This window comes from Alexandromys fortis, unplaced genomic scaffold, assembly GCF_014885135.2.
Source record: "Alexandromys fortis isolate MF-2015 unplaced genomic scaffold, M_Fortis_MF-2015_v1.1 scaffold_206, whole genome shotgun sequence".
Lineage (NCBI taxonomy): Eukaryota > Metazoa > Chordata > Mammalia > Rodentia > Cricetidae > Alexandromys > Alexandromys fortis.
The window spans coordinates 530885-556059 of record NW_026068097.1 but is presented as its reverse complement, the minus strand read 5'-3'; the positions used below and the strand labels follow the sequence as shown (position 1 = coordinate 556059).

General features: G+C 36.8%; 1 protein-coding gene across 1 annotated transcript in view; it reads right to left on the bottom strand.

Annotated features, from left to right (window-relative positions):
- Nucleotides 1-25175, bottom strand: part of Gabra3 (gamma-aminobutyric acid type A receptor subunit alpha3) — a 229142-nt gene that overhangs the window by 70061 nt on the left and 133906 nt on the right. The window contains exons 4-5 of the mRNA XM_050123660.1: nucleotides 11555-11622; nucleotides 828-1048 (exon numbers count right to left, since the gene is read on the bottom strand). Of these exons, the coding sequence (XP_049979617.1) occupies nucleotides 828-1048; nucleotides 11555-11622 (289 nt within the window). The remainder of the gene's footprint in view (nucleotides 1-827; nucleotides 1049-11554; nucleotides 11623-25175) is intronic.

Below are 25175 nucleotides of genomic sequence, written 5' to 3'. Positions count from 1 at the left end.
TAAGTATTCAACGATATAAGCATATGGGGGCCATTCTTATTCTACCTACCATAACATTCAGTCACTCAAATGATAATGATAAGCATGAAACATAAAGCTATGCAGTTTTTATGCATTGGGATGAAGGTATAAAGGTATACATTTTATATTTCAATGATATGTGTAATATGAACTTATGTGGAAATTTTACTCATATCAAACTTCTATACCCCAGGCAATGAAACATAACAATTTTTTTATTTTAAATGTTTTAGAGAATATCTATCAACATCTCTTTTGCTTTTTATAACTCAATCACGGTGCTGCTTTGCTACTGCATTTAAAAGTACTATGCTCTAATGAGCATAGTGCTTATGATTCTTCAATTATTTTGTAAGTTTATGCAGTTAGGTGTTCTTGAACACATATGTGCCTCTGTTCATACATATAAGTCTCTGAAGATGTACGTATGTATATACTAAAAATTACACTTCTTTGTGTCTCAGAATGTTTATATGTGTAACTATATGGAATATAGAATATGTATGCTTGTGTGTATACATATAAATGTGTTAAAAGTGTCCTTATGCATCAATGTGTATGTACAATACATAGCACATATGCTTTTCAAAATACATACTATACAATCTATAAACTGGAAAGAATACTATGTATATAAAGCTATTAAATTCATATATGTGTATATTTTACTGAGTATATATTAAAATATAAGATCCTTGTGTCTGTTGATAAACCAAAGGAATTTTCAGTGTATAACCTAAAACTTTCTACTTTCAATAAAAGTCCTAGGTCCAAAATATTCTGAGTGGAGGTTACCACTCTCTTACCTCATTGTATAGAGGAGGGTACCATTGTCTACCAGTCTGAGCAGCTTGTTGGGTGTGGTCATATTGTGAGCCACTGATTTCTTGCCATTGTGGAAGAAGGTGTCAGGAGTCCATATCTTACTAGCCAGAAGATTGTTCAGCGGGAGGATCTTCATGGGTCCATCAAATTTCAGTCTTTCATCATGCCATGTCTGTCTAAAAAATACATCAATAGTATATTCCTAGAACAGAAAAAGCAAGAGAGAAGTAATGTTTCAGTAGGATTCTGATGGGGATCAACAATGCCACTGGCAAATATTAATCAAAATATTTTCTGTGATAAAGAGGAGTCTACTAGAAGTAGTTACTAGTGAGTATGACAAATGATAATAACTAAAAATTATTGCCATGCTAACCAATAGATATAAAATTAATAATGATCCATATATCTAATCATATATCTAACATTTTACTAGAAAAGCCATTGCCAACACTGGCCTATGTACAATACAGGCTGAGCACAATACTTTTCTTCTTTGTGCTATTATAGCTCTAGTAAAAAACAACATTCTTTGTCTTTATTGATGAATGATCTCATATGAACATTAAAGGTCATTACAACCATAACCATAAAATAAAACCATATACTTGAATGCAACTTTTTTCTGAGCCCCAGCTTTTTACATGTGTTCAAGGGATTAAAACAGGTCCTCATACATATGGAGTGAACTCTTTACTAAGTGAGAAATTTCCCCAGCTTGTTTGCTTTGCTTTTCCTTTCTTTTCTTTTCTTTCTCTCTCCCCTCTCCCCCCATCTCAATTTCTTATACACGATCTCCAAATCTAGAATTCTCTTGGCATACACAACATTACTGGCCAAGTTAGCAGGAAATCTACAATATTGGGTGTGAATACTGCTGGAAGGAAGAGTGTCACAGAAGGAATGGGCCCCAAATTATGAGTATATTTCTACTTTAAATACTGGCAGACTGTTGGACTACCCATAAATTTATGTTCCAGTAAAAAGCAGGTTTTAAAAACTAGAGCAGTCTTCCACCAGCTCAAACATGCTGGGTGATGTTTGTGAGTTGGCTGCTGTTTAAATGAACCAAATCTTTCAACTTAATTGGCAAAACTCTAACATCTTATTAGATTAATGTGTCACAACAAAAGTTCAAACCAAGAACATGACCTACAACTGCTGGTCACTTTCTTAAAGCAAGAAACCCACTGAGAATATAAATCCCTACTTTGATTACAAGCTCCAACCAAATCCTTGACTAGTCATTAAAGAGGACATCCCTCTTTCAGAGCTCATGGAACTCAACAGAAGGGAGATATAAAGACTGTAAGAGCCAGGGGAGATGTAGGTCACCAAGAGAACAAGGCCCTCTAAATCAACGTGACAAAAGCTCATATGAACTCACAGAGATTGAGGTGGCAATCACAGGACCTATATTTGGGGTGCTTTTCCTTTTGTTTTGGCTTGTCCAACTTCAATGTAATAATTTTTGTTGTATCTTATGGGTGTAGGAGGTCCTTCTGTCTAAGTGTTGATTTCATTGGCTAATAAAGGAACTGCTTTGGGCCTATAGCAGAGCTGTAGGGGAACAGAGCTAGGTGGGGAAAACTAAATGACATGCTGGGAGGAAGAAAGCAGAGTCAGAGAGATGCCATGGATCTGCTGCCAGAGAAAAACATGCTGAAATTTTGTTGAAACGTCACAACCTCGTGGTGATATACAGATTAATAGAAATGGGTTAAATTAAGATGCAAGAGTTAGCCAATAGGAAGTTAGACCTAATGGCCAAGCAGTGATTTAAATAATATAGTTTCTGTGTGGTTATTTCAGTGCTGGGTGGTCGGGATGAATAAGTGGGCCCTCCTATAACATCTTATTATATTTTATTTTGTAAAAAAAATTTCTACAAAATTGAAATATTTTTGAAAGAAAAATCACTAGGGTCAAAAAAGGAAAAATTAGTCAAATACAATGAGAATGTCAATATGAATACTTTACATATATCCATAATATATAAGAACTAAAGGTTTCAATAAATTTAAGCATTGAAAGGCTATTTGAATGCACAAAAATCATTTTGACTTTTAAAATATGTCTTACAGACTTTATGTTCTTTTTATTAAATTTTAGTCAAACTTTAAAGGTATGCTTTTTAAAATTATTAAATTAGTTATATTTGAATAGTGACTGACAGCTAGAATGCTACATGTAGTTTTGCCAAATACTTTTGAATTTGATTTTTGATATTATTTTGAGCAAAATTAAACTTTAAAACAAGGACAAAAGGCACAGAGATATCTTTCCACTAGCCAGGTTAAAAAAAATGAAATAGCAGCTAGAAGTATATGAAAATCCAATCCACTAACTACTTCTGATCATACTTTGAATAAATCTTCCCTGACATACATTGTTGCCTGTTTCCTTCATGTTTGAGATCTTTTCTGTCAATTAAACAGTCTGGTTCTTTTCTTCCTCCAGGATCCCATTCACATCCCTGCCTACAAATGGGAAGATCCTACAATTTGTTGCCTGAACTGGGATATTTTTGAGAGAGACCAAAAGCTTTATAAAGAATTAGGACAACGGGTATAAACTGGACCTCTGCCAGCCTATAAACTAGAACTAGACTCCCACATAAAGCCACAATCTTGAAAAGCTCCAACCTCAGCAAAAGGGGTGAATTAGATAAGATTTGTAAGGCAGAATAAGATCATAGCACAAAAGTTCTAAAAGGAAGTGGGTAGAAGAAAAGGAAATATATTTCTATTGATATTAAGCCTTATCTAATCTTGGATTTATGTTCAAATGAATATACATTATCTGCTTAATCTAAAACTTTCAAATTGAGTAATTAACATAAAAATTGGTCTCAGATGCCAAAGGAGGAGATGTCACAAAAACACTCTGGAAGGACAACACTGTAAATGGTGAAAAGAATATTGTAATCCCCAACAAAACACCTAAGGAAATGGTCAGTTATCTAATATAGCATAAAACCAAATTAGACTCACTCCACAGATTTCATACAATATAATGTTCAGAAGAGAGAGAAATAAAATTAGGTTTAAAAAGGACCTATTTTAAGTGATACACTGTAGAAGAAAATGAGTTATCAGGAAAAATTTAAGCAAAGTAGAATTGATATTACTGAAGAGAGATTAATCTACATGAGGAAAAACTGTTGAGTTTGCATTTCAGACAGATAAACAGTGGAAAACATGAGGACAAAGTTTTCCTACTATTTTAACATGAATAAAGGAGAAGGGTTCAGGATAGGTTCTTGAAAATTCTAAACATAAGAGAATAGAGAAAATGAGGGAGGAACAATTTTCAATATACTAATGGGTGAACTTTCCCAGAACTGCTGAAAAAGAGGCATCCTTAGGTTCAAGAACCATAATGAGATGCAAAGTCAATAAATTAAAATAGAGAGCAAAGCAGACTCAAAGAATACCAAAAAGGAGATAAACAAAGAGTTATCAATTTGATTGACATCAGACATCTTAAAGGTAACAAGTCAAGTAAAAAACGACAATGAAAATTTATCTTGGAAATGCCAAAGGGAAAAAGAAATAACCATTTCTCCAGAATTTTATAGCTGATAGAGCTAGATCAGAATAAAGCTAATTTTACATAAGTAAAGTAAGGCAGAGTATTTAGTACTCAAGGAACATTCTAACTCTGGGTTTTCTTATGGCTGACTTCCTCACAGCCTTTAGTCTCATTTGACTGTACAGCAAAAAGAAATTCTTTGATCATCTTACCATCAACAAATAGGAATCCTTCTTCTCCTGACTCTTAGTTTTTTTTTCCACAGCACTGACAAAATATGTCTTTGTTTACTATTTCTTTTACTCCAAGAAGCTGGAAATTCCATTATAGTAGAGACTTTTTCTGTTCAGTATCTAAACTCTACCTAATATGAAGTATATTCTCTATACACAAATATAAGTAAATAATTAAGTAGGCCCTCTCAAAAGGACTTATAAAAGAATATCTTCCTGTACTTGAGGATGAAAGTCTTATGAATATGTAAAAGGAAATGAACGGCAAGCACAAGTACTGGCATATGCATAAAAGTGGCTAATAAAGACTAGAAGAATAAGTTAGAAAAACTAATTAGAACAAGTTATACGAAAGGAGAAAGTAAAACATGTGAATTAACACATTCTTAGAAAATTTGGGAATAGAAAGGAGATTGTCAAATATATATGGTAACATTTAAGGTAATCACTCATGAACGTAAATGAAAGGATATAAAATACAAAAAAAAAGGAAAACAAATGAATACATTTAAAGTGTTTCAATTGTATGAAAATAAGAGAAGAAAGAATGAAACAGAAGAGATTAGGGCAAAGTTCATAAGACACCAAACAGGACCGGAATGATTTGGCTGTCCATGCAGAGTCTATGAGCTCCCACAAGCTCAAACAATCATGACATCATGAAATATGTAGGCAAATGGTTAGAACTAGACAAAAATCATCCTGAGTGAAGTAACCCAGACCCAGAAAGACAGTATGTACTCACTGATAATTGGATATTAGAGTACTACTCAGCAGTAAAAAACAATGACATCTTGAATTTTGTATGGAAATAGAAAACACTATCCTGAGTGAGGTAACCCAGACCCAAAAAGATGAATATGGTATGTACTCACTCATAAGTGGATTCTAGCCATAAATAAAGGACATTGAGCCTATAATTCGTGATCCTAGAGAAGCTAAATAAGAAGTTAAACCAAAGAAAAACATATAGTTATCCTCCTGGATATTGGAAGTAGACAAGATTGCCAGGCAAAAATTGGGAGCTTCGGGGTGGGTGGATATTAGACATAAAGCAAAGGATAAGCAGGCTACAGTCCACAGCCCTAGAGAAGGTAGGTTACAAGGAGTACCTTAAGAGGGTCCTGGGAAGAGGAAATAGATGATATGTCCTGGGTAAACTGGGAGGGGGGGATGTAGAGAAGAAGGGATGGGGAAAAGAAGAAGAAGAAGAAAAAGAAGAAGGAGGAGGAGGAGGAGGAGGAGGAGGAGGAGGAGGAGGAGGAGGAGGAGGAGGAGGAGGAGGAGAGATTTCTTGACAGAGGAGGTCATTATGGGGTTAGGGAGTAACCTGGTACCAGGGAAACTCCCAGGACCTCACAAGGATGACCCCAGCTAAGACTCCTAGAGGGTCCATGAACTGGTCTTCCCCTGTAATCAGATTGGTGACCACCCTAAATGTCAGCATAGAACCTTCATCCAGTACTAGATGGAAGCAGATAGAGATATCTACAGCCAAGCACTAGACCGATCTCCAGGAGTCTGGTTGAAGAGAAGGTAGAGGGATTATATGAGTGGGGGGGGGTCAAGATCATTGAAAACATTCTTAACCTCTATGTGAATTAGAAAATGGTGAATATAATCAATTAGGTATTATTTCCTACCCATAAAAGTATCGAATATAAAGTGTGAGAATTTGAAACAATAATAGAAGTTTATAGAAATGGAGCCACTGTACACAGATAATGGGACTGTAAATTGGCATATCACAAAAGTATTTAATCTCATCTGAAAACTGTAAAACATACATATGTCATATGAATCTCAGAGCTTATCTATAAGCACATACCCTACATGAACTCAAACATGCTCACTAGAAGTTTGAACAATTTTACTATATCACTATTTTTACTATTTAAAAATAAGAGCAGCCTAAGTATACACACACAAAAAAGAGAATGGATGACTGGTTTAAAAGTGGCTCTTATGTAATAATTGATAGTAGTTACCTTAATTAGAATTAAATGTATCAAAACGAATATCTTTCAGTATTTGATACAGAGGACTTTTAACCTGTATCTATGATGGCTATTTTCAAAAATATGATGTATTTTAAGAATATTCCTATTAATCCACTTAATAATTTTAAAGTTAGGCTACATAAATCTATTCTCCAGAAGTTTTGACTCTGGAGAAAAATCAGATAGTAACTGTTTGCTTCTTTAGTATCCCACAACCTTTGGCCAAAAACAATCTAGAAATACAATCAATTACTTCCTCACCAAGCCCTTGCATATTCTCTGAGGACGATTGCCTCTAGATTGCCAAATGAATTCTGTTGTTTTGGGAGGCATTTCAATCAAATCTTCTAGGGAATAAGCCTAAGTTTGCCTCCTGGGAAAGACACTTAATACTTTTCTACATGGGGTTTCAACTCTCCAACCACGCCACATCAAAGCAAGCACCAGAAAAATTTTCCAAGGTTCGTGCTTATTTAGTAGAATATGGGGTTCAACATATATGACATAAATTAGTAAAGATCTTGTCATTTTTCCAATTTTGAGCACCTTCTCCCTTTCCTTTCTCTCTGTCATTTTCCATGTAGAAAAGCTAATCCATAGCACTATTTCAGTGGTACATGGCTCTTAAAATGTTCTTCCAAGCATTTGCATGTGGCCTGGATAAACCATGTTCCACAAATCCCAGTAGATAGCTGATCATAAACTCCTATGAAGAAACTCAGGAATAGAGACCCATTTTGTGATTGCATCTGGAAATACTACTAGACAATGAGATGACAGGAAATTGACGTCCTAAAAGGCATTCAAAATAGGCCAATCCCCTGTGTACCCAGGTCTGTAGTAAAGAAGGATCTCAAGTGGACATAATCTTTTTCTAATACTAGAAAGGAACAGATTTCAAGTTTACCAATAACAGTAAAGTCACCCTTCCCTGAACTATTATTTCTTTTATAATGGATGCTTTTTTCTGTGTGATATTTAAATTTGTTGATAACTTTGCATAATTTCCTTAATATTTGTCACAACAGAATATGTTACCTGAATATATTATCAAGAGTTATGACTATAATGTTCATTATGGATTTTCAGTCATTTTTGGTACTTTTTCTTTTTCCCTTTAAGATAGGTGATAAGTTCTATGACTGTAAAATAATACTTGTGATTGCGTAATACTGTATTATTTTACTTGCATCATTACTTGGCTGCCTATTGTACTTCCTAGGAAGTTTCTCAGTTGAAGATTTACAGCTGGCACTTGCTACGTTTCAGCAGTGAAAGTATTATTCAGGATAGGCTAATACGTAGAACTGACATCTAAACTTTCCTACTTAACAATCCCTCAACCTCCATGATATACATTGCAATTCAAATGATGTTAACAATAATAATTGGGGAATGAGAGGCTACCAATTTAGGGGGAGTGCATGAAGGCGTTGGAAGGGATTGGGAGGGGTGAGGGAAGGAGAGAAAAGGGAACGGTGATGAAACTATATTTTATTAAAATGTATAAAAATTAAGAAAGAAAACATTACACAAACCACCAACAACAGCAACTTTAAGCAAAAGATCTTGCAATAGCATAGGGAATTTTTCCATTTGCAAAGATATAGCTTTCATTATTAAGGGATGGACATCTCAGTCGGAAAGTACATTTTCACTAAATCTTTTTTTAACCATCCTGTCTGTTACTGCCACTTCTCTACCACCTTTCTTTATATCTAATCAAGAAAATGGCCTAAAAACTCCTAAAAGTAGAGAGTTCCGGAAAGGCACGGGGTCTCATTTCACTCAAATGTGACAAGGTCTCTTGTTGACTCATAGTGTTGATATTATTATTATTGAAGGGATGTGCATTATTTCACTCCATTTATTGCAGAGTTATCATGACCTGTTCAATCATGATGTCTATAAAATCCCTATTATATCCACTTTCCAACTCATTTATTGTACTCCAAATTAAATTTCATGACTTTCATGTACTCTATTGTCAGGCGTGCTTTTGTTGCAACTCATCACCAAAGTCTGACTGTGTGGGATCAGCTGTTGCACACTCCCAGGAACACTGAGAGGAAACCTTTTAAAAGCAAGAGCAATGTGTTTCTCACTCAAATGAACTACAGTCTAAAGAAGGAATGGGAGTACTGCTCAAAGAACATGAAATGCATTTGACCCAGTGTTTCCTCCTGACCAGGAAAGATTCACACATTCTATTGCTTTAACTTAACTCCATGGAAGAAATATAAACAAACAAGTGAAATAATCAAACTTTGAAAAGAGAAAGAGACAACATCTAGATTCTCAGAGATGTCTCCATAGCCCCTGCATACACACTGGTGGGGAAGCCAGGTGAAGAGACTATGTGTATGCTTCATTGGTATCTCTGGGTTCGAGTACTTGTTTGCATGTGTCACGTATTAGACTATTTTAAAGACAGAGCTTCAGCTATGTGCATCTATGTGTGTTTGGTGTTATGTGTACATTTTTCTGAATGTATTTACAGGTGATGATGAGTGAGTGGCACTGAAAAAATGTGGTGTGTGTGTGTCTGTGTGGTGTGCTAAGAGAAAAGAATGTGTTATATTTTCATTTTAATGTTAATTTTTCTTGAAGCTGAGAGATAGAAAGTTTAGTAGTGAGTGTTTGGTGTTTTATGTAACACCCACATAAAAAGCTGGCCATGACCAACTAAGAACAGACATACATAAATGTCAATGGTCATATCAGAGGAGCAGCAGATAGCAGTTGACTGGGGATAGGCAAGGTTCCAAGACCACAGACTTCAGAATGTCTTTTGCTTTTCCTGTTCCTTTCCATGTTTGCTGCTGCCATCTTTCTCTGGTATCTGGCGTAGTATGAAAGGGTGTGGGGAGACCCACTGTCTGTAATACAGTGTGTTTATGTCATAGAAATAGCCCATTCTCCTGGGAAGTTTTACCTGTGGATTATTATGAAGATGATTTCCTCCTAAGCTGTACTATTTAACTGAAGTAATGATTTTGTACAATAATAGTGTTAGTTTAAATAAGATTTTGATGATTGAAGTTTTTTAACAAATATAGTAAGGGATTATGAAAGAGGTTAGTTTAGTGGGGAAATTAACATAGGTAAAGGTAGGATAAAATGTTGCCCCTGTCTCTGATAAAGCAGAGGCTGCAGAGGATAAAAAATAAAACAAGGAAGTGTCACACAGCTAGAACACATGAGTTCCTATTAAGGATCCACAATTGAATGGGGGATGTGTTCACAGGTTTTGGATGGCATCATAGATGAAATGGAGCCTTAAAATAACTTCAACTTAAATTAGATGTTTTGATAATAGCTTTAATATGAAAAACCCTTGAAAACAATTGAAAGTTCACAAGACACATAGGGCCAAAAATATAAAGCAGCCCAATTTTTAGTAGATGACATACTTTCCTTGCTAGTACTGGTCAGTGATCAAAAATGATGATTAATTCCTTGTACCTATTTCTGCCCTATTGATGAGTGGGTATGCACCCTAAAGATTTAAAGTAGAGCTGATTGTTTTTCATGTATAAACGTCTAGGCTTGAGAATCCTTTAAGATTCCCTTTCAAGATAAATAATAAAGTGATTGATTCTTTCTTTGTAAATGCAGTATGCAGCCTGCCAGCAAAAGAAATGACTGAGAAAAATACCCTGCTTGCTCACATTCTGTTAATCTATAACAAGTTGCTTAGATGTAAATGTGTGTCCTTGAGATCACTTTGTTTTAATCATGTAAGGAAGATGAAAAACATGTTTTACCTGGATTTATTATAATCATTGACTTGAAAAATAGATGTAACCACATTGTAATTTTTCTATTACCTGAAAGATTTGCTGTGATATATAAGCTCTAAGGGAAAGAATAAAGATAGAGTTGGAAGGAAAAAAAATCAAGAATGAGAGAAGGAAATCACCAGGAAAATAAGTAATATAGAACACAGAAGAAGAATTAAAAGGAAAGTCATCAAGAGAGTATGTGAGTGTCTTTTACCTTATACCCTCAGATAAAAACTCTGTGGATTTCTCTTTGAACCCTCTGTTGCTGGAGGCTGGTTCCCCCCCCCCCCACAGAAGCAAAACAAAAGATATCAAAATAGTGCATAAAGAACATTGATTTAAACATATTTTATGAAATATTAAGATTTTTATTCCTTGTCTGTTGTAGTAGTGCTTAACTATCATTCAACATTCATGAAGCAGAAAATTGAGAATTATCATGAGTTCAAGGTCAGCCTGATCTACACGATGAGTTCTGGTCCAGGCAGAGATATAAAAAAGTATGGAGTCTCAAAAATCAACTCAAAAATTTATTCTCAGTATAAAACAATGGCTTCTTTTTTCTCTATATGAAAAAATAATGGTATTTAGACATTCATTAGAGGAGGAGAGGGAATGTTTGCAGGTAGCTTGTCAGTACCACTGTTTTGCTGCCTCTGCCCTATTGCTAATACTTGTATCTCCCCCACCTTCCCACATCTATAAAAGGACCAGCATTTAAAAGTGATTTAGATACAAGCTCTGAAATATTTGGTCCATCCATGACCTCAGTTAATGGAGACCAATCACAAGGAACAACCTTCCAGGATAGCATTACTGGCTATTTGAGCAACAGTAGTAATTACTATACTGTTCTCTTCAAATGAACAAATAGGTAAAGCGCAAGAAAAGTGTGCAGGGGCAGATAACTGCAGATACAGAACTAAGCCAAATTTTCAAGATGTGAAGTAGAAGAGACAGATGTGGCTATGCACAGTTTATGGAAACAGGTGAAGGGGGTACGGGAAAGGTAAACGTGTCCAAAAATATGATAGTAAGGATTTCATGAGAAAAGATATCTCCTTAGAACACAAATCAGCGCTCTACTATGTAAAATGACTATTTTCACTTGTTGAACTATTTTTTTTTCTTTTCCTATTTCAGGAAATATACTTACCATGTCAGTGTCTGACACAGGGCCAAAACTGGTCACATAGATATCTGTCTTCACTTCAGTCACTGCATCTGAGTGAAATAAAGTAGGAAAAAAAGTGTCATGAACAGCACATGAACCAGTGCTTCCTTAGGTCAGAAAGTGCAATGCAGATGTACTCTGAACTATACCCAGCTTGATATTTCTGAGAAGGAACATCTAACATTGTCACAAACCCTACCCTCAAAAATAAAACCCTACTTCACATATGCTCTTCCTTCACAGAATACAAGTATCCTTTTAGATAATGCTGAAAATTACAGTGGAATTCCAAACATCAAAACTTAGAGGAAGCTGTTAAAGACGCCTGTTATCTATACCTGCTGACTTCTAACAAAGGCTTACACTTACCCATGGTAGCTTAAACTAGCAAAACCTAATGCTCTTCTATAGGATAATCGGATCCCCACTTCCTGAAAAACTGAAGCAGGGAGGGGCATAGTAAATGGTCCCAGAAATAGTAATTTGCTGGAGCAAATAAAATCTAATATTAGACCCTCTATGCCATGGTGAGCATAGAGACAATACATATTGATGTGCTGCTGCCACCAGACTGGGATGAACAGTCTAGGATGTTGAGCCCAAGCAGGACAACTGACCAGCCATCAAAGTCTATCCACAATGGACTTTGTTAATAACAAAGAAACTTTTGTTTGGAGTTAGCTGATGTCACTATATATATATATATATATATGACATATATATATATGTCAGTTTTCCCTGATTATAATATCTGGTTCCTTGTCTGCATTCCCATCTAAATCCAGACCTGCTAGTGGGCACCTATTATAGTGATATTTTGTTTGTGTTGTAACAAGTAAAGCTTGCCTGGAGATCAGAGTACAGAGTCAAATCACTAGTTAGCTACAGAGGCCAGGCAATGGTAGCACATACCTTTAATCCTAGCACTCGGTAGACAGAGGTAGATGGAACTCTGTGAGTTCAAGGTTACCCTGGGCTACACAAGATCAAATCTGTCTAAAGGAGAAATAGAGCTCACACAAAGGTAATCCCAGCACTTGGGATCCTATATCTTTAATCCCAGCACTAGGGAGGTGGAGACAGGAGTGATATGGCTGGGAAGAGAGAGGAATATAAGACAGCAGGAGACAGGAGACAGATGCAGTCTGCGGTTTCATAGAGACAGGATCTTCCTTGTCCCGTCTGAGCATTGGTAGAGACGTAAGAACTTTCTAGTTCTTTTGCTTCTTGGATCTTTCATCTTTCACCCCTGATAGCCGACTCCAGGTTATTATTAAGACCAATTAGAATTCATGCTACAATCACCCATATGTCATTTTTTAATTCATAATTCATTTATTTTCTTTGTTTTTGTTTGTTTGTTTGTTTGTTTGTTTGTTTGTTTGAAACACATATTCTCTGTATAGACCTGATTGTCCTGGAACTCGCTCTGCAGGCCAGGCTGGCCTCAATTCACAGAGATATACCTGCCTCTGCCTCCTGAGTGCTGAGATTAATGTGATACCATGACTGGCTGACTACAATTGATGTCTTATCCCTGTATCCTCATTGTATAGAATATGGGACTATTACTGAATATTTTTTCATATCAATGGATAAATTTCATCACATATTTGACAAGTTAGTAATAATACAATTGTCTATGCAGCCACAGAAAAGTATTGTGAACCAGGTCATTTATAAACAGTTCAAGTATATGACTCATTATTCTGAAGGCTAAGAAGTCCAACATCAAAGTTCCAGTATATTTATTTGATATCTAGTGAGAGTCTATACTACAGAGATAATACCTTTTGTATACTTACATAATAGAAGGAATTAGAGAATTGGCTGGAAATACTTTTATAGAATCACTATTCCCATTGAAAGTCCACTTAACTCCAAATTCTCTACATCCTGATGTTGTCCCATTGGTGATTAAATGTCAACACACAATTGTTTTTTTTTTTTTTTTGGTTTTTCGAGACAGGGTTTCTCTGTGGCTTTGGAGCCTGTCTTGGAACTAGCTCTTCTAGACCAGGCTGGTCTCAAACTCACAGAGATCCACCTGCCTCTGCCTCCCGTGTGCTGGGATTAAAGGCGTGCGCCACCATCGCCCGGCTTCAACACACAAATTTTAGAGACACACAAACATTCAAAGCACAACAAATGATCAAAAAGTGATGTTTCAACCTTACTGAACTTTTCTTCTATCTCTGTCAGTTCTGTTTATGTTATTGAAGCCCAATCAGACAATTGATGTGGGATTCCCCTCTGCATGCTGTGATTACCATTAATGAATAAAGAAACTGTTTTGGACCTATAGCATGGTAGAACAGAGGTAGGCAGGGAAAACTAAAGTAAATGCTGGGAGGAAGAAGGCAGAGTCAGAGAGACACCATGTAGCCCTGCTGGAGACAGATGCCAGAACTTTACCTGGTAAGCCACTGCCATGTGGCAATACATAGATTAATGGATGGGTTAAATTAAATGTAAGAGTTAGCCAATAAGAAGCTAAAGCTAATGGGCCAAGCAGTGATTTAATTAATACAGTTTCTGTGTGATTATTTCAGGGCTAAGCAGCCAGGACCAACAAGAAGCCCCCTCCTTCACCAGACAATCCATACTAGCTTGTCTCAAACACAAAGAACAAACCAGTATAACCTACTGCAGCTCAGTCAAACCCACTCAACCTACTAAAATCCTCTGAATTGAAGTAACTAAAGTCCCAACCAAGTCCAACATACCTGACACTGTAGAGGGAACAAGGGCCTTGTACTCACAAAAAAGAACTAAAAGAATCAGGAAAGTTAATCACACAGGGGTGTCTCTTTAGTGGAGGAGACAAAATCAAATACCTGAATTCCATCCAAAAAGCTGAGAATGGAGGTTGTTAATGACTTTTTTCCTATCTGAAGGATGAGACCTCACCAAAATTCCCCAGAATGGTTGTCTAGGACTCTTACTTCCCTAGACCATTAGTCATCATTAGGAAGGTTATCACAAGTACTTCATGGCCTGCTGACTTCTATGCTATCAGTTAGAGACAACACTAGCTTCTCAGACTCTTAGATATAGAACCCAGCCTCATGATCATATGTTCTATCATGGATTCTAATTAGTCTTAATAATAAAAATTGAGGGTCAGATATTAAGGGGTAGAAGATGAAGGATCAAAGAAACAGAGCAGTCAGCAACTAGTTCTTACCTTTATGAAATCCTCAAACCAAATGGGGTATCCTGTCTGTACAACTTCTCAGACTGAATGTCTTGAGCACCTGTTTCCTCCTGCCTTATATTCCTTTCTCCATCCAGGCACATTCCCTTCCTGTCTCCACCTTCCTAGAGATGGGATTAAAGGCATGTGTCTCACAAGTACTAGGATTAAAGGTGTAAACCACTACCAGTCTGGCTCTGTTCCTCTTTTAGACAGGCTCAATCTCATGTAGCCCAGGGTGGCAATGAACTCATAGAGATCCATCTGCCTCTGTCTTCCGAGTTCTGAGATTAAAGGTTTACCAACACTGCCTGGCCTCTAGTGGCTTAGCTCTGCACTCTGATCTTCAGGCAGTCTTTATTAAATCACAAAGAAAACATCACATTCCCCCTTTTTTCTCTAAAATAAAAAAGGTTATAACTAATATGAGATAATATATATAATAAGTACAATAACTATATTCAATGTACAGGCAATAAATACATCAGCAATGCCTAGTTCATTTGCATTTGACAAATTCAGAGAAAATACTGCATCTCTATCCATCCTTGGTGAGTCCAAAGACTTATATCTAATTCACTTTCTATCCTAACTTGAATTATACATCCAAAATTATCTTTTGATGTCTCTCAACCTTGTAAACTTTATAACTCTTTAGTGAGTTTCTTTTATGAGTATGGTAAACAAGGAAAACTTTCTCAGACCCTAGAAAAGGAAATATTAACTGAGTAAGCAGGAAGTGCAAGCAAGCACCTTCCAAAAAATGTGAGAACTGACAGAAACAGCTGGCTGTTTGGACAGTCACCAGTGCCCATCTATAATGTTGGGGCATCTACCTTTGGCCCATAATTCCAGAAATTTGACAGAATTTTCTATGAAGCAGAGTTTTTGAAGGCCTGCCCCTCCTTATCAGCTAGGTTTATAGTCACTCTCTTTTGTGCCCTGCATGTCCAATTAGGACAGCATACTGTCAGTAGTCAAGGCAAGAGCACTTTCTTGCCCAGTGGCTTCCTTTCGACACAAAAAAGTAAACCTCATGTGGAGTTTCTTTGATGCCTATCATCTTCTCTGAAGTAGATTGGTGCTGCCAGGAGCAGACATGTCTCATTGTCATAAATATTCTCTAGATCTCTTAAGTGTATGAAGATGGCCTATCTATCTAAAGTGTTTCTGTTTGACCTTGAAAACAAACCTAATACGATTACAAGTTTAATTGTAATTGTTGACTAATTACTAACCTGCATTTCATTACTATCCTAAACAGTTGGTAATAATAACATTCAAGAAGTAGAAATTTGCATTACCTTGTTAAATGAGCTATACAGGTACAATAACTTGAAGAAGATTAAAATATATGTACACTATGTTTTAACAAAATTAATCTCAAATTTGAATTAATATATAAAATTTGAATACAATATACAAAAATTCAATACAATGTAAAATATTTGAAACTAATAGTTGCTTTTTAAAAGTAGATTCAATAATCTACCTATCTTATCATGTCTATATCCTGATATCCTTTTTTCTTTTCAGAGTAGATTCAATAATCTACCCTTTTATCCTATCATAATCTGTATCCCTCTTTTTTCTTTTGAAAACAAGAACTTTGAATCTAATTTCCTTCATTTCACATTTTTCCTGACCATTACCAATTACAACCATTACCATTGTAACCAATCCTGCTAAACAATGACAAATATCCAGAACCCATTTGAATGACTAAAAAGCACCCACCCCACCACTTGGAAATATGGGCATCAGGTTCTTAAATTTACTTCCTGCTGCCTGAGGGCAGCAGGACCTTTAGGAGATCTTAAAAAGAAAAATTTGGGTTCATTGTCAAGTCCTGGAAGAGGTAGCTGTATCATTTGTTGTCCAGCCTCTGTGTAATAGGAAAGTTCAGGGCTTATCTCAAGTCCTAGCTAGAATAGTCTGTGAGGCTGGACCATCTCAGCTAGCCACCTCAAAATTGTTCTGAGCAGTTTGTAATCCAAAGCCAATCATTAGGTCACATTTTTCAGCTTAGTGGTGTTATAGTCCTGGAGGAATCATCATTGTGAGATTCCATCACTTTTTTGGAAACTTCCGAGATCACCTTAAGTCAGATTATTCCTTTTCTTGGTAATTTTTTTGGGTAGCTCTCCCTTCTTTGGATGCTTATTTGTCCAAAGGTCTTAAATTCCTTAAGATGGTTGTTTTATTTAACTGGAAAGACAAAAACAAGACCCTGCCCCAACACTAACCTTGCGGAATTTCCAAATCTAATCTTTATCAGTTTTGATTTATGGTTTCTACTGAAAATTTTATTCTCTCTTATATAGTTGTTCTATCATCCTGAGCAGTATGAGTTTCTTACAATAAGCATTCTGGGAAGGATTATCCTCTACAGTGACAGGAAATGACTGAACCGAATTTGGCATGGGGGGGGGGCTGTGAGAGACCCCTCAAAGCATTTCCTGATGGTCAAAAGTTACCTTTACTATGCCTTGTTGATCTAGATTAATTAGTCTAATACTTGCCTTTGTCACAACTTCTGCATAATCCAGAAGGGAGGGTATTCTGTTTGGGTTATGCTTAGAAAAAAAAAAAAAAAACATTTCTAGGAATGCCCTGCTTACAATCCCTTTTTAAGTGACCTTGTTACCACAACTGAAACATCTGACATTTCAATTTTTCTTCAAACCTCTGGAAATCACCTTTCCTATCTAAGCATCATCATGGTTATGAGATTTAATACTGATTGTCTCTCAGATGCATTCCTCCAAGGGTGCTGATCTTGCCTATAAAGGCCTAATTACCATTTTGCTTTGTAAATTAGCATTTTCAAAAGCCAGAGATTCAATTATTATTTGTCTAGCTTCTGAATTTGGTATGATTCTATTTACTACTGAGGTCAATCTTTGTAAGAAACCAGTGAAGGTTTCTTTTGTGCCTTGTATGATTTTAGTAAATGACTTAATTTTCTTTTCTTCTACTTCAATTCTGGCCCAAGCATTCAAAGCTGCTGCATAACAATAAAGATAGGGTGTGATAATAAAATAGAGATTACCTTTCTATATTAGCATAATCTCCTTCTCCAAGAAGTTTATCTTAAGAGATTTCCATACCTCTAGCCCTACTTCCTCGTTCAGTGGTCTTAGCCTCATCTTCCTACCAGGCCCTCCTTTGTAATTGTAGACCAGGCTCTAAGACTTCTATAACTAAGTCTTGAGGGACAATTCCATTACAAGTTGACCACAAGCTTAACACCTGCTTTACAAAAGATGAATGTATGCCATATGAGACCATCACTTACTTGAATCTCCTTAAATCTAACATTTCCACAGGATTCCAGTACTTAAACAGCCTTGGGGATATCTGCCATTTGACAGTTTCTGTAAGATGACTGGATATATTAAATTTGGTTGTTTGAAAACCTCAGGCTGTTCTTCTCTAACCTTACAATGCAATGCTGAAACTGGTTCTCCTTTAAATTCCTCTGCCTGGATTTTAATATCCCTACGATCTGTTTTAATACGTTTTTCTAAGGCCTGTATCTTGGCACTCATATCAACCAACTTTTATAGAGATAGACCAAGAATTATCAAGATGATAGTTAACATTATGTCAATCCCAGTTAAGCTGATTATCCCTTCATTTAATTGATCTAATTGTTCCAATTTTAAATCACAAATTGCATAATCATACAGAGACCTGACTCCTTTGTAATAGTGTTTCTCATTTTTTAATGTGGGAAAAACTCTCTTTTAGCTAATTCCTCCCTTTAAGAATTCCCAGTTGTCTCACCAAATCTGAGGTCAATAATAATTAAGATGACGATGAAGTGTAAGACTGATTGCTGCTGTGTAGAACAGGAGAAGCCCAAGCAGGTTTCAAGGCAGCCACCAAGTTTGGCAGCAGCCAAATAAGGGGGTTCAGGAAAGGCCCACAACCCACTAGGAAAAAGAAGCCAAAGAGACAGCCGTCTGAACATGGGAGACATGTGAAAGCAGCCAACTCCTGCAGTGTTTGGAAGCCAAATGCCAATGGAGTTTGCTGCAGAGAGGCTGTAACAAAAAATTCCAAACTCATTCACTTATTTTCCCAAAGAGAAGCTTGAGGAGAAAAAGAGAGAAACCTAGCCAGTGAGGTAGTGACTTCAGCAGCATGCAGCTCTGTCCAGCCTGCGCTGGTAGCTACAAAGCCACAGGCAAGTGGCTATTTTATGAATTCGTGCCCCAAATGTTGGCTGCCAGATGTAGCACAAATTCTAAGTGGTCTTAATGATAAAAAATTCAGTCAAATATTAGGGAGTGAAAGCTGAAGGATCAGAGACAACTCTTCAGACTGAATGTGATGAATTGCTGTTTCCTCCCACCTTATTATATTCCTCACACCACCCAGCCATATCCCTTCTGTCATCACCTCCCTAGTGCTAGGATTAAAGGCATGTGGACTCCCAAATACTGGGATTAAAGGTGTGAGCCACCACTTCAAGGTGCTGTTTCTCTTTTAGACTGGATCAATCTTGTGTAGCCCAGAGTGGCCTTGAATTCATAGAGATCCGTCTACCTTACCTTTGCCTCTCAAGTGCTGGGGGGTTAAAGGCGTATGCTACCACTGCCTAGCTTCCATGACTAACTAGTGGCTAAGTTCACACTCTGATTTTCAGGCCAGCGTTATTTGTTAGATCACAAACAAAATATCACCATAACATGCTTTATTGTGCATCTTGAATAGATGTGAGTTTTGCTTGGAAACATTTTTCCCAAATTGTACTGACAATGAACTACTGGGCATTAGACTCCTCAGGATTTCATTCTTATCTCTTTGTATGGTTCCCTTCTATGCCTAACATCTGCAGGGACCACCTTGTGACACCAATTGACATACTACAACACAGATAACATAAAAAAATACCTACACAAAATTTGACATATATAATTGGTCCAATTTTTTTCAGTCTTTTAGTATTTCTTTATTTCCCATATGAACTATGAAATGCACTTTTATATCTGTACTATATTCATTCTATTCATACAGTCATGAATTATGACCCAAATATAATTTATATTTTCATTTCTTACTGGTAAGTTGATTTCTTACTTTCCCAAGCCATCTCTAATGCTTACTATAGTAAAGCTCTCTGCAGTGCCATGTTCCATGTACCCAAGGCCACTGCACTCATCCAAAATCATTCTATTTTCAGAAGAGTCTATAAAATATTATTTAATAATAATCAATACTACTATCAATTGACACAATTTACTCCCAAGCTTAATCATCAAACATGACTCTGAGACTAGAGCTCTGTTTCAAACAGTTGGGCTTTCATTTTGAGCACAGTCTTCTCTTAAATCTATTTCTATACTTGGCTAAGCAAAGACTATACTTAAGAACCAATGATAGGATTCCTGAAAGTATGACCTGAGAAATTCATTGGCTGGTGAACCAAATAAGTATACATCCATGATATAGCACAATAATCTCTAGTTTCCTTAGACCTAACTATACTAAACAAAATAGATCAATTAACATAATATAGTACAGTTCCATTTGAATCCAACATTGGGCAGGCCATTTACAGAAACTGAAAAAATCTTTGCAAGAATATAACTGTGAAACTGTAATAGTCATGCAGAGTTCCAACAAAGAAACCATCATATATGAAAAAGAAATAGGAAACTCTCCAAAACTAACTTTATGGTAGGCCTGGATAATTAATATGAAATGACCAAGGAAGTTTCCAATTAGCATCCCCTACTTCTACTGCTCCCCAAACCAACCCAGTTCCCAATAACACAGCAGAAATGTGAAGTGACAGGAAGGTACTCTAAGTCTAAGGTACTATGGAATCATTGTGGTTCTGACAGAATCTGGGTTGCATTGAAAGGCTTGGGTTCTATGAATGAAAAGAGGAAATAATACTACATAGAGAATTTAAGAATGGAGGACAACAAGAACAAAAGTTGGAGAAAGTAGTGAAGCAAGGACAATATTTCTGTGCGATCAACAGAGAGGTTATAGTGTTTTGAACAGAGAAGCCAGAATTTTCTCATGCAGTGGGCTGTGGAGCCAGGATATTTGCTTACATCATGTAAGTGCAAGTGAAGAGAATAATTTGAATTTATGCTATCATCCTTGGGCCTTTAGCCTTATACAGCCAAGCACAGGTAAACACAAAGATATTTTCTCTAGGGCCCACCATACTTCAACAGTCTGTCTTGTTTTCTGGCTAAGAAATCTAGCATCCTTGAAGGATGGTACCTGAAAGTACACAGAACCTGTAGATGGGCAATACAGTGACTACCTGAGTTGGAACTTAGGTCCTATTAGTTCTTTTGGTAGGATATTTCTTACTGAATGCCTATGTACCTACTTCAACGTCTAGAAAATTGGAATGCTAGCATCTAACTCAGCATGGCTCTAAGACTTTAAAGAGATTGTATGTAAACCACTGGTAGACAGACTCAGTGTTCACTGCATATTATTTTGCTGCAGCTTATGTTATTTCAGAAGTTAGACAACAGGGGCCACACTCATCAGACCAGATAGCCAGAATCCCACAAAAGTCTGAAACCTATGGCTCCAGATTGAGAGGACAGTATCCACCTGGAATGCCAGCAAATCGTGTGAAGGAACAATAGTAAAGAGTTTACAATTTCATTTGAATGAATATAAAGAATAGTTAATTGCACTAAAATTGATGATGGCCAAAGACCACAGAATGTAGTCCCTTTTGTGATCTTTTCAATAGATATAAATGCAAAATGTTTATTAATAAAAGACAAGAGAGGCTTTTCAGATGACTTCCAGATGCTTTTGGCTCATTTTCATTTGTTCTGGGAACTTAATTTCTTTCCAATATAACTCTGAAACAAAAGGTAATTGATTGTTTTTTTTCCTTTTGCAAATTTATTGCAGTATTGGAAGTGATTGAATGGCCTGAAGTGACCAAAACATAGATAAATCTGTGTATGTGCGTGAGCACACACACACACACACACAAACACACACATTCATTAATGTTCATTGGCACTCTAATTGGTAGAGAATACAGTGAACCAAATCCTGCACTATTTCTTCTTAGTACTTACATGAAAGAACGAAGATTAGCTAATTAACAAATGATTACTGTGTTTATGATGAATACGTTGTTCATAATAACCTTTATTTTCTAGTTTAACTTCAAGCACAAGCCCAAAAAACCTTTCATTTTCTCCTTGAAACCCTTGAATTATGCCAGAAACAGTTTCTACAGGCTTGCCAGTTCTCCCCCAATCCACCAGCATGTGCAAACACTTGATTCTTTCCTTTAGACACACAAGAAAAAATGAGTTTCCTACTTCTTTTGACATTTGAAGATCTGCAGAGGTACAAAGAATGTGAGCATTGTAGCCTGAAATCTGCCTTTGTTCTTTTTCATACTATGTCCCAACTTCTTTAAACTCCTCTTTTGAGGGGATTCTGAGTCCCTCCACTTTATTCCATTCACTTTGCCGTAGTTCAAGTCTTATTGATCCTCTGAAATATGTTTTGTGATCTATGTCACAACTTCATTATACAAGTGATGATGATGAAAAGAATTATGAACAGAAGCAAACAACTCTTGTTTATCCCATTATTGATCCTGATGGACTCTTCTTCTTGTACTTCTTGTACTACTAGTCTTCTCAGTAAGCAAAGAAAAATAGGGCATTAGCCAAGCCAACTTTGCTGTTTAGTTTCAGATTATTAGAAATTTGGAGGAACAAGTGCTCATTTTTGCATGCATTTTTCACCTTGATGAATCAATGAAGTACCTGGAAATGACTAGCTAAGTCTACTAGCCACGTGGACTTATGCAAGAGGCTTCAGTGACTTTGAGACAAGCTCTTGCAAAATTGGAAACAGGCATTCTATTGTCAAGTCAATGTCCTTTCCATTTCTCTTTGACAATGTCTGTAGGCAGATAGATACTGTAAGCATTCAAGCCCTACTCCCAGTGCCTTCAACTCAGATAAAAGGGTAGCTAAGACAAACAGAGATTAGAAAAGAGTATAGCAGCACCACTGAACTCTACTGTAAATTCTGCAACTAACTCATACCCCCTGAACAGGCTGTCTCTGTTCACACCACACTGTTGACATTTTGCAGGCTTAAAGTCTATCTTTTCTTGTCTATGCCACTCCATCTAGTGTCTTGTATCTAGTGTTTAGTAAAGCTCTAACAGCCAATTACCTTTCTGTTGACGTTAAGTGAAAAATTGGAATGATGTATATATTCATAACATAAAACCCAGGAGATATAGCACATCTAAAGGACTACAGTACATAATACCTTAATTTAGGAACTATATTATTGTTCTACTAGAACAAAGGAGCATCTTGACTCTCACAAAGATAATATAGAATAAAATACAGTTAACATTAGCAGTACACATATCTAATCCAAGCAGAAACACCATATCTTTAAGAATAGTCTGAACTACAATATGAAACCTTGTATTAAATGAATAAAAAGAATTTATGAATCCTTTCTCAAATTTTTCAGCTATCTTGGTCTTGATGAAACCTCAAAATTAACTGTTGAAGCACCGTTCAGCCACTCTCAATTTTTTACTGGCTCAACAACAAACAAACAAAACAAAAACAGTGACTCTTGTACCATCAGCTTCCATATTACCCATCCTTCTTTGCTATGACATGGGATGTCCTTCTCTATATGTGTTGCTTTTATTGTTTAATGAATGAATCTGTTTGGCCAGGGGCTTAGCATAATAGAACAAGACAGGAATTCCAAGCAGATAGAGGAGGAAAGAAGGTGGAGTCAGGGAGATGCCATGGACTCTCAGAAGGAGAAAGACGCCCACTGGAGCCCACCATAAGTTGGGGGAACCTTGCTGGTAGGCCACGAACTCATAGCAATGTGCAGATTAATAGAAATGGGTTAATTTAAAGTATAAGCTAGCAATATGCCTAAACTATTGTCCAAGCAGTGTTGTAGTTAACACAGTTTCTGTGTAATTATTTCAGGTCTAGGCAACCATGAACAAACAAGCAGTCTCTGATTACATTACCACATTCCTCAATTTGATATTTAATGCTCAATTGTAAAGCATCAACATGTATTTCAACAATGGATTCAAATGATTCCATTTGTCTTTTACAAATTCTTCTTCTCTAACACTTTCTTCTACTTTTTTTTAACTAAATCTACCATAATTTGCCATATAATACAGTACTTCCACAGGATATAATGAAAAATCACTGGCAAAGATGGGCAGTGCGGTTGCTCTGGTGATGTGGGAGTGTCATATATCAATCTGTTGATTTCATTAGTTGAGTAATAAACCAACTGCTTGGCCTCGTAGCTTAGAACATAGATGGGAGGAGGAAACAGAATAGAATTCTGGGCGGAAGAGGAAGTGAGGTCAGACTCTGCTCTGCTTCCAGAGAGACCTGACAGCTCTGCTGGAGCAGAGATGCCATGCTCAACTCTCCCAGGATGGATGGAGGCTAGAATCTTCCTGGTAAGCGCACCTTGGGGTGCTTACACGCATTATTAGAAATGGGCTGGTCCAGGTGTGAGAATTAGCCTGTAAGGGCTAGAGTTCATGGGCCAAGCAGTTCTTAAATGAATACAGTTTGTGTGTTGTCATTTCGTGCATGAGCTAGCCAAGCTGCCGGGGTGTTGGGGACTCAGCCCCGCCGCCACTTCATATTTCAACAGATGGCTGCCCAACGTGAGGGCTAACTGAATCCACAAAAAGCCTAAGAAAGCTTGGGAAAGAATGGAGTGAAGCATGTTTTCTTGGTAGCAGAAATTTCTCGGGTCTACTCTGCTTGCTAGAGCCAAGCAAGTGCTCTTATCGAAGAGAGGCTTCCTGACTCAGCTTCAGCTGCAAAACCCTGCAGCTCATTAAGAGGTCCTGCCATGAAACACTTAAATGGTGTTGACGAAAGGCATGCTTTTCAGTTTTCAGCCGTAGCAGGAAAAAAGTTGTGCTGTTTTAAAATGCCGGCTTTCTGGGACATCCTGCCAGGGCAAACTCTGACTGTTTGAGGCAGGAGGGCTGGCTACAGAGAGAGGACTTGACTGTTGTCTGTTGTAGCTCACTGGCTGGCAGGGACCTTGAAATTCCATAGATTTGTGGCTTTAAACTTGTCTTCATCCTGTATTTCTGCCATGATGCTGGAAAGCTAAGGAATGGACTGGATCTACCTGGCAAAGCCACGGCTTTAATCCTACTCATATTGCTCAGTAATTTAAAGGCTCGTGTGGTCAGAAAAAGAGAGATATACAGTAAAGAGAGATTCAAAGACAAAGAAAATTTTAAAGGGTTTACAGTGTTAAAAATGTGTGCAGACTAAAAGTTAAAATTCTTAAAGTAAAAAAAAAAGTAAGAAAAAGAGAAGTTGTGTGTGGTAGTACAGGCCTTTAATC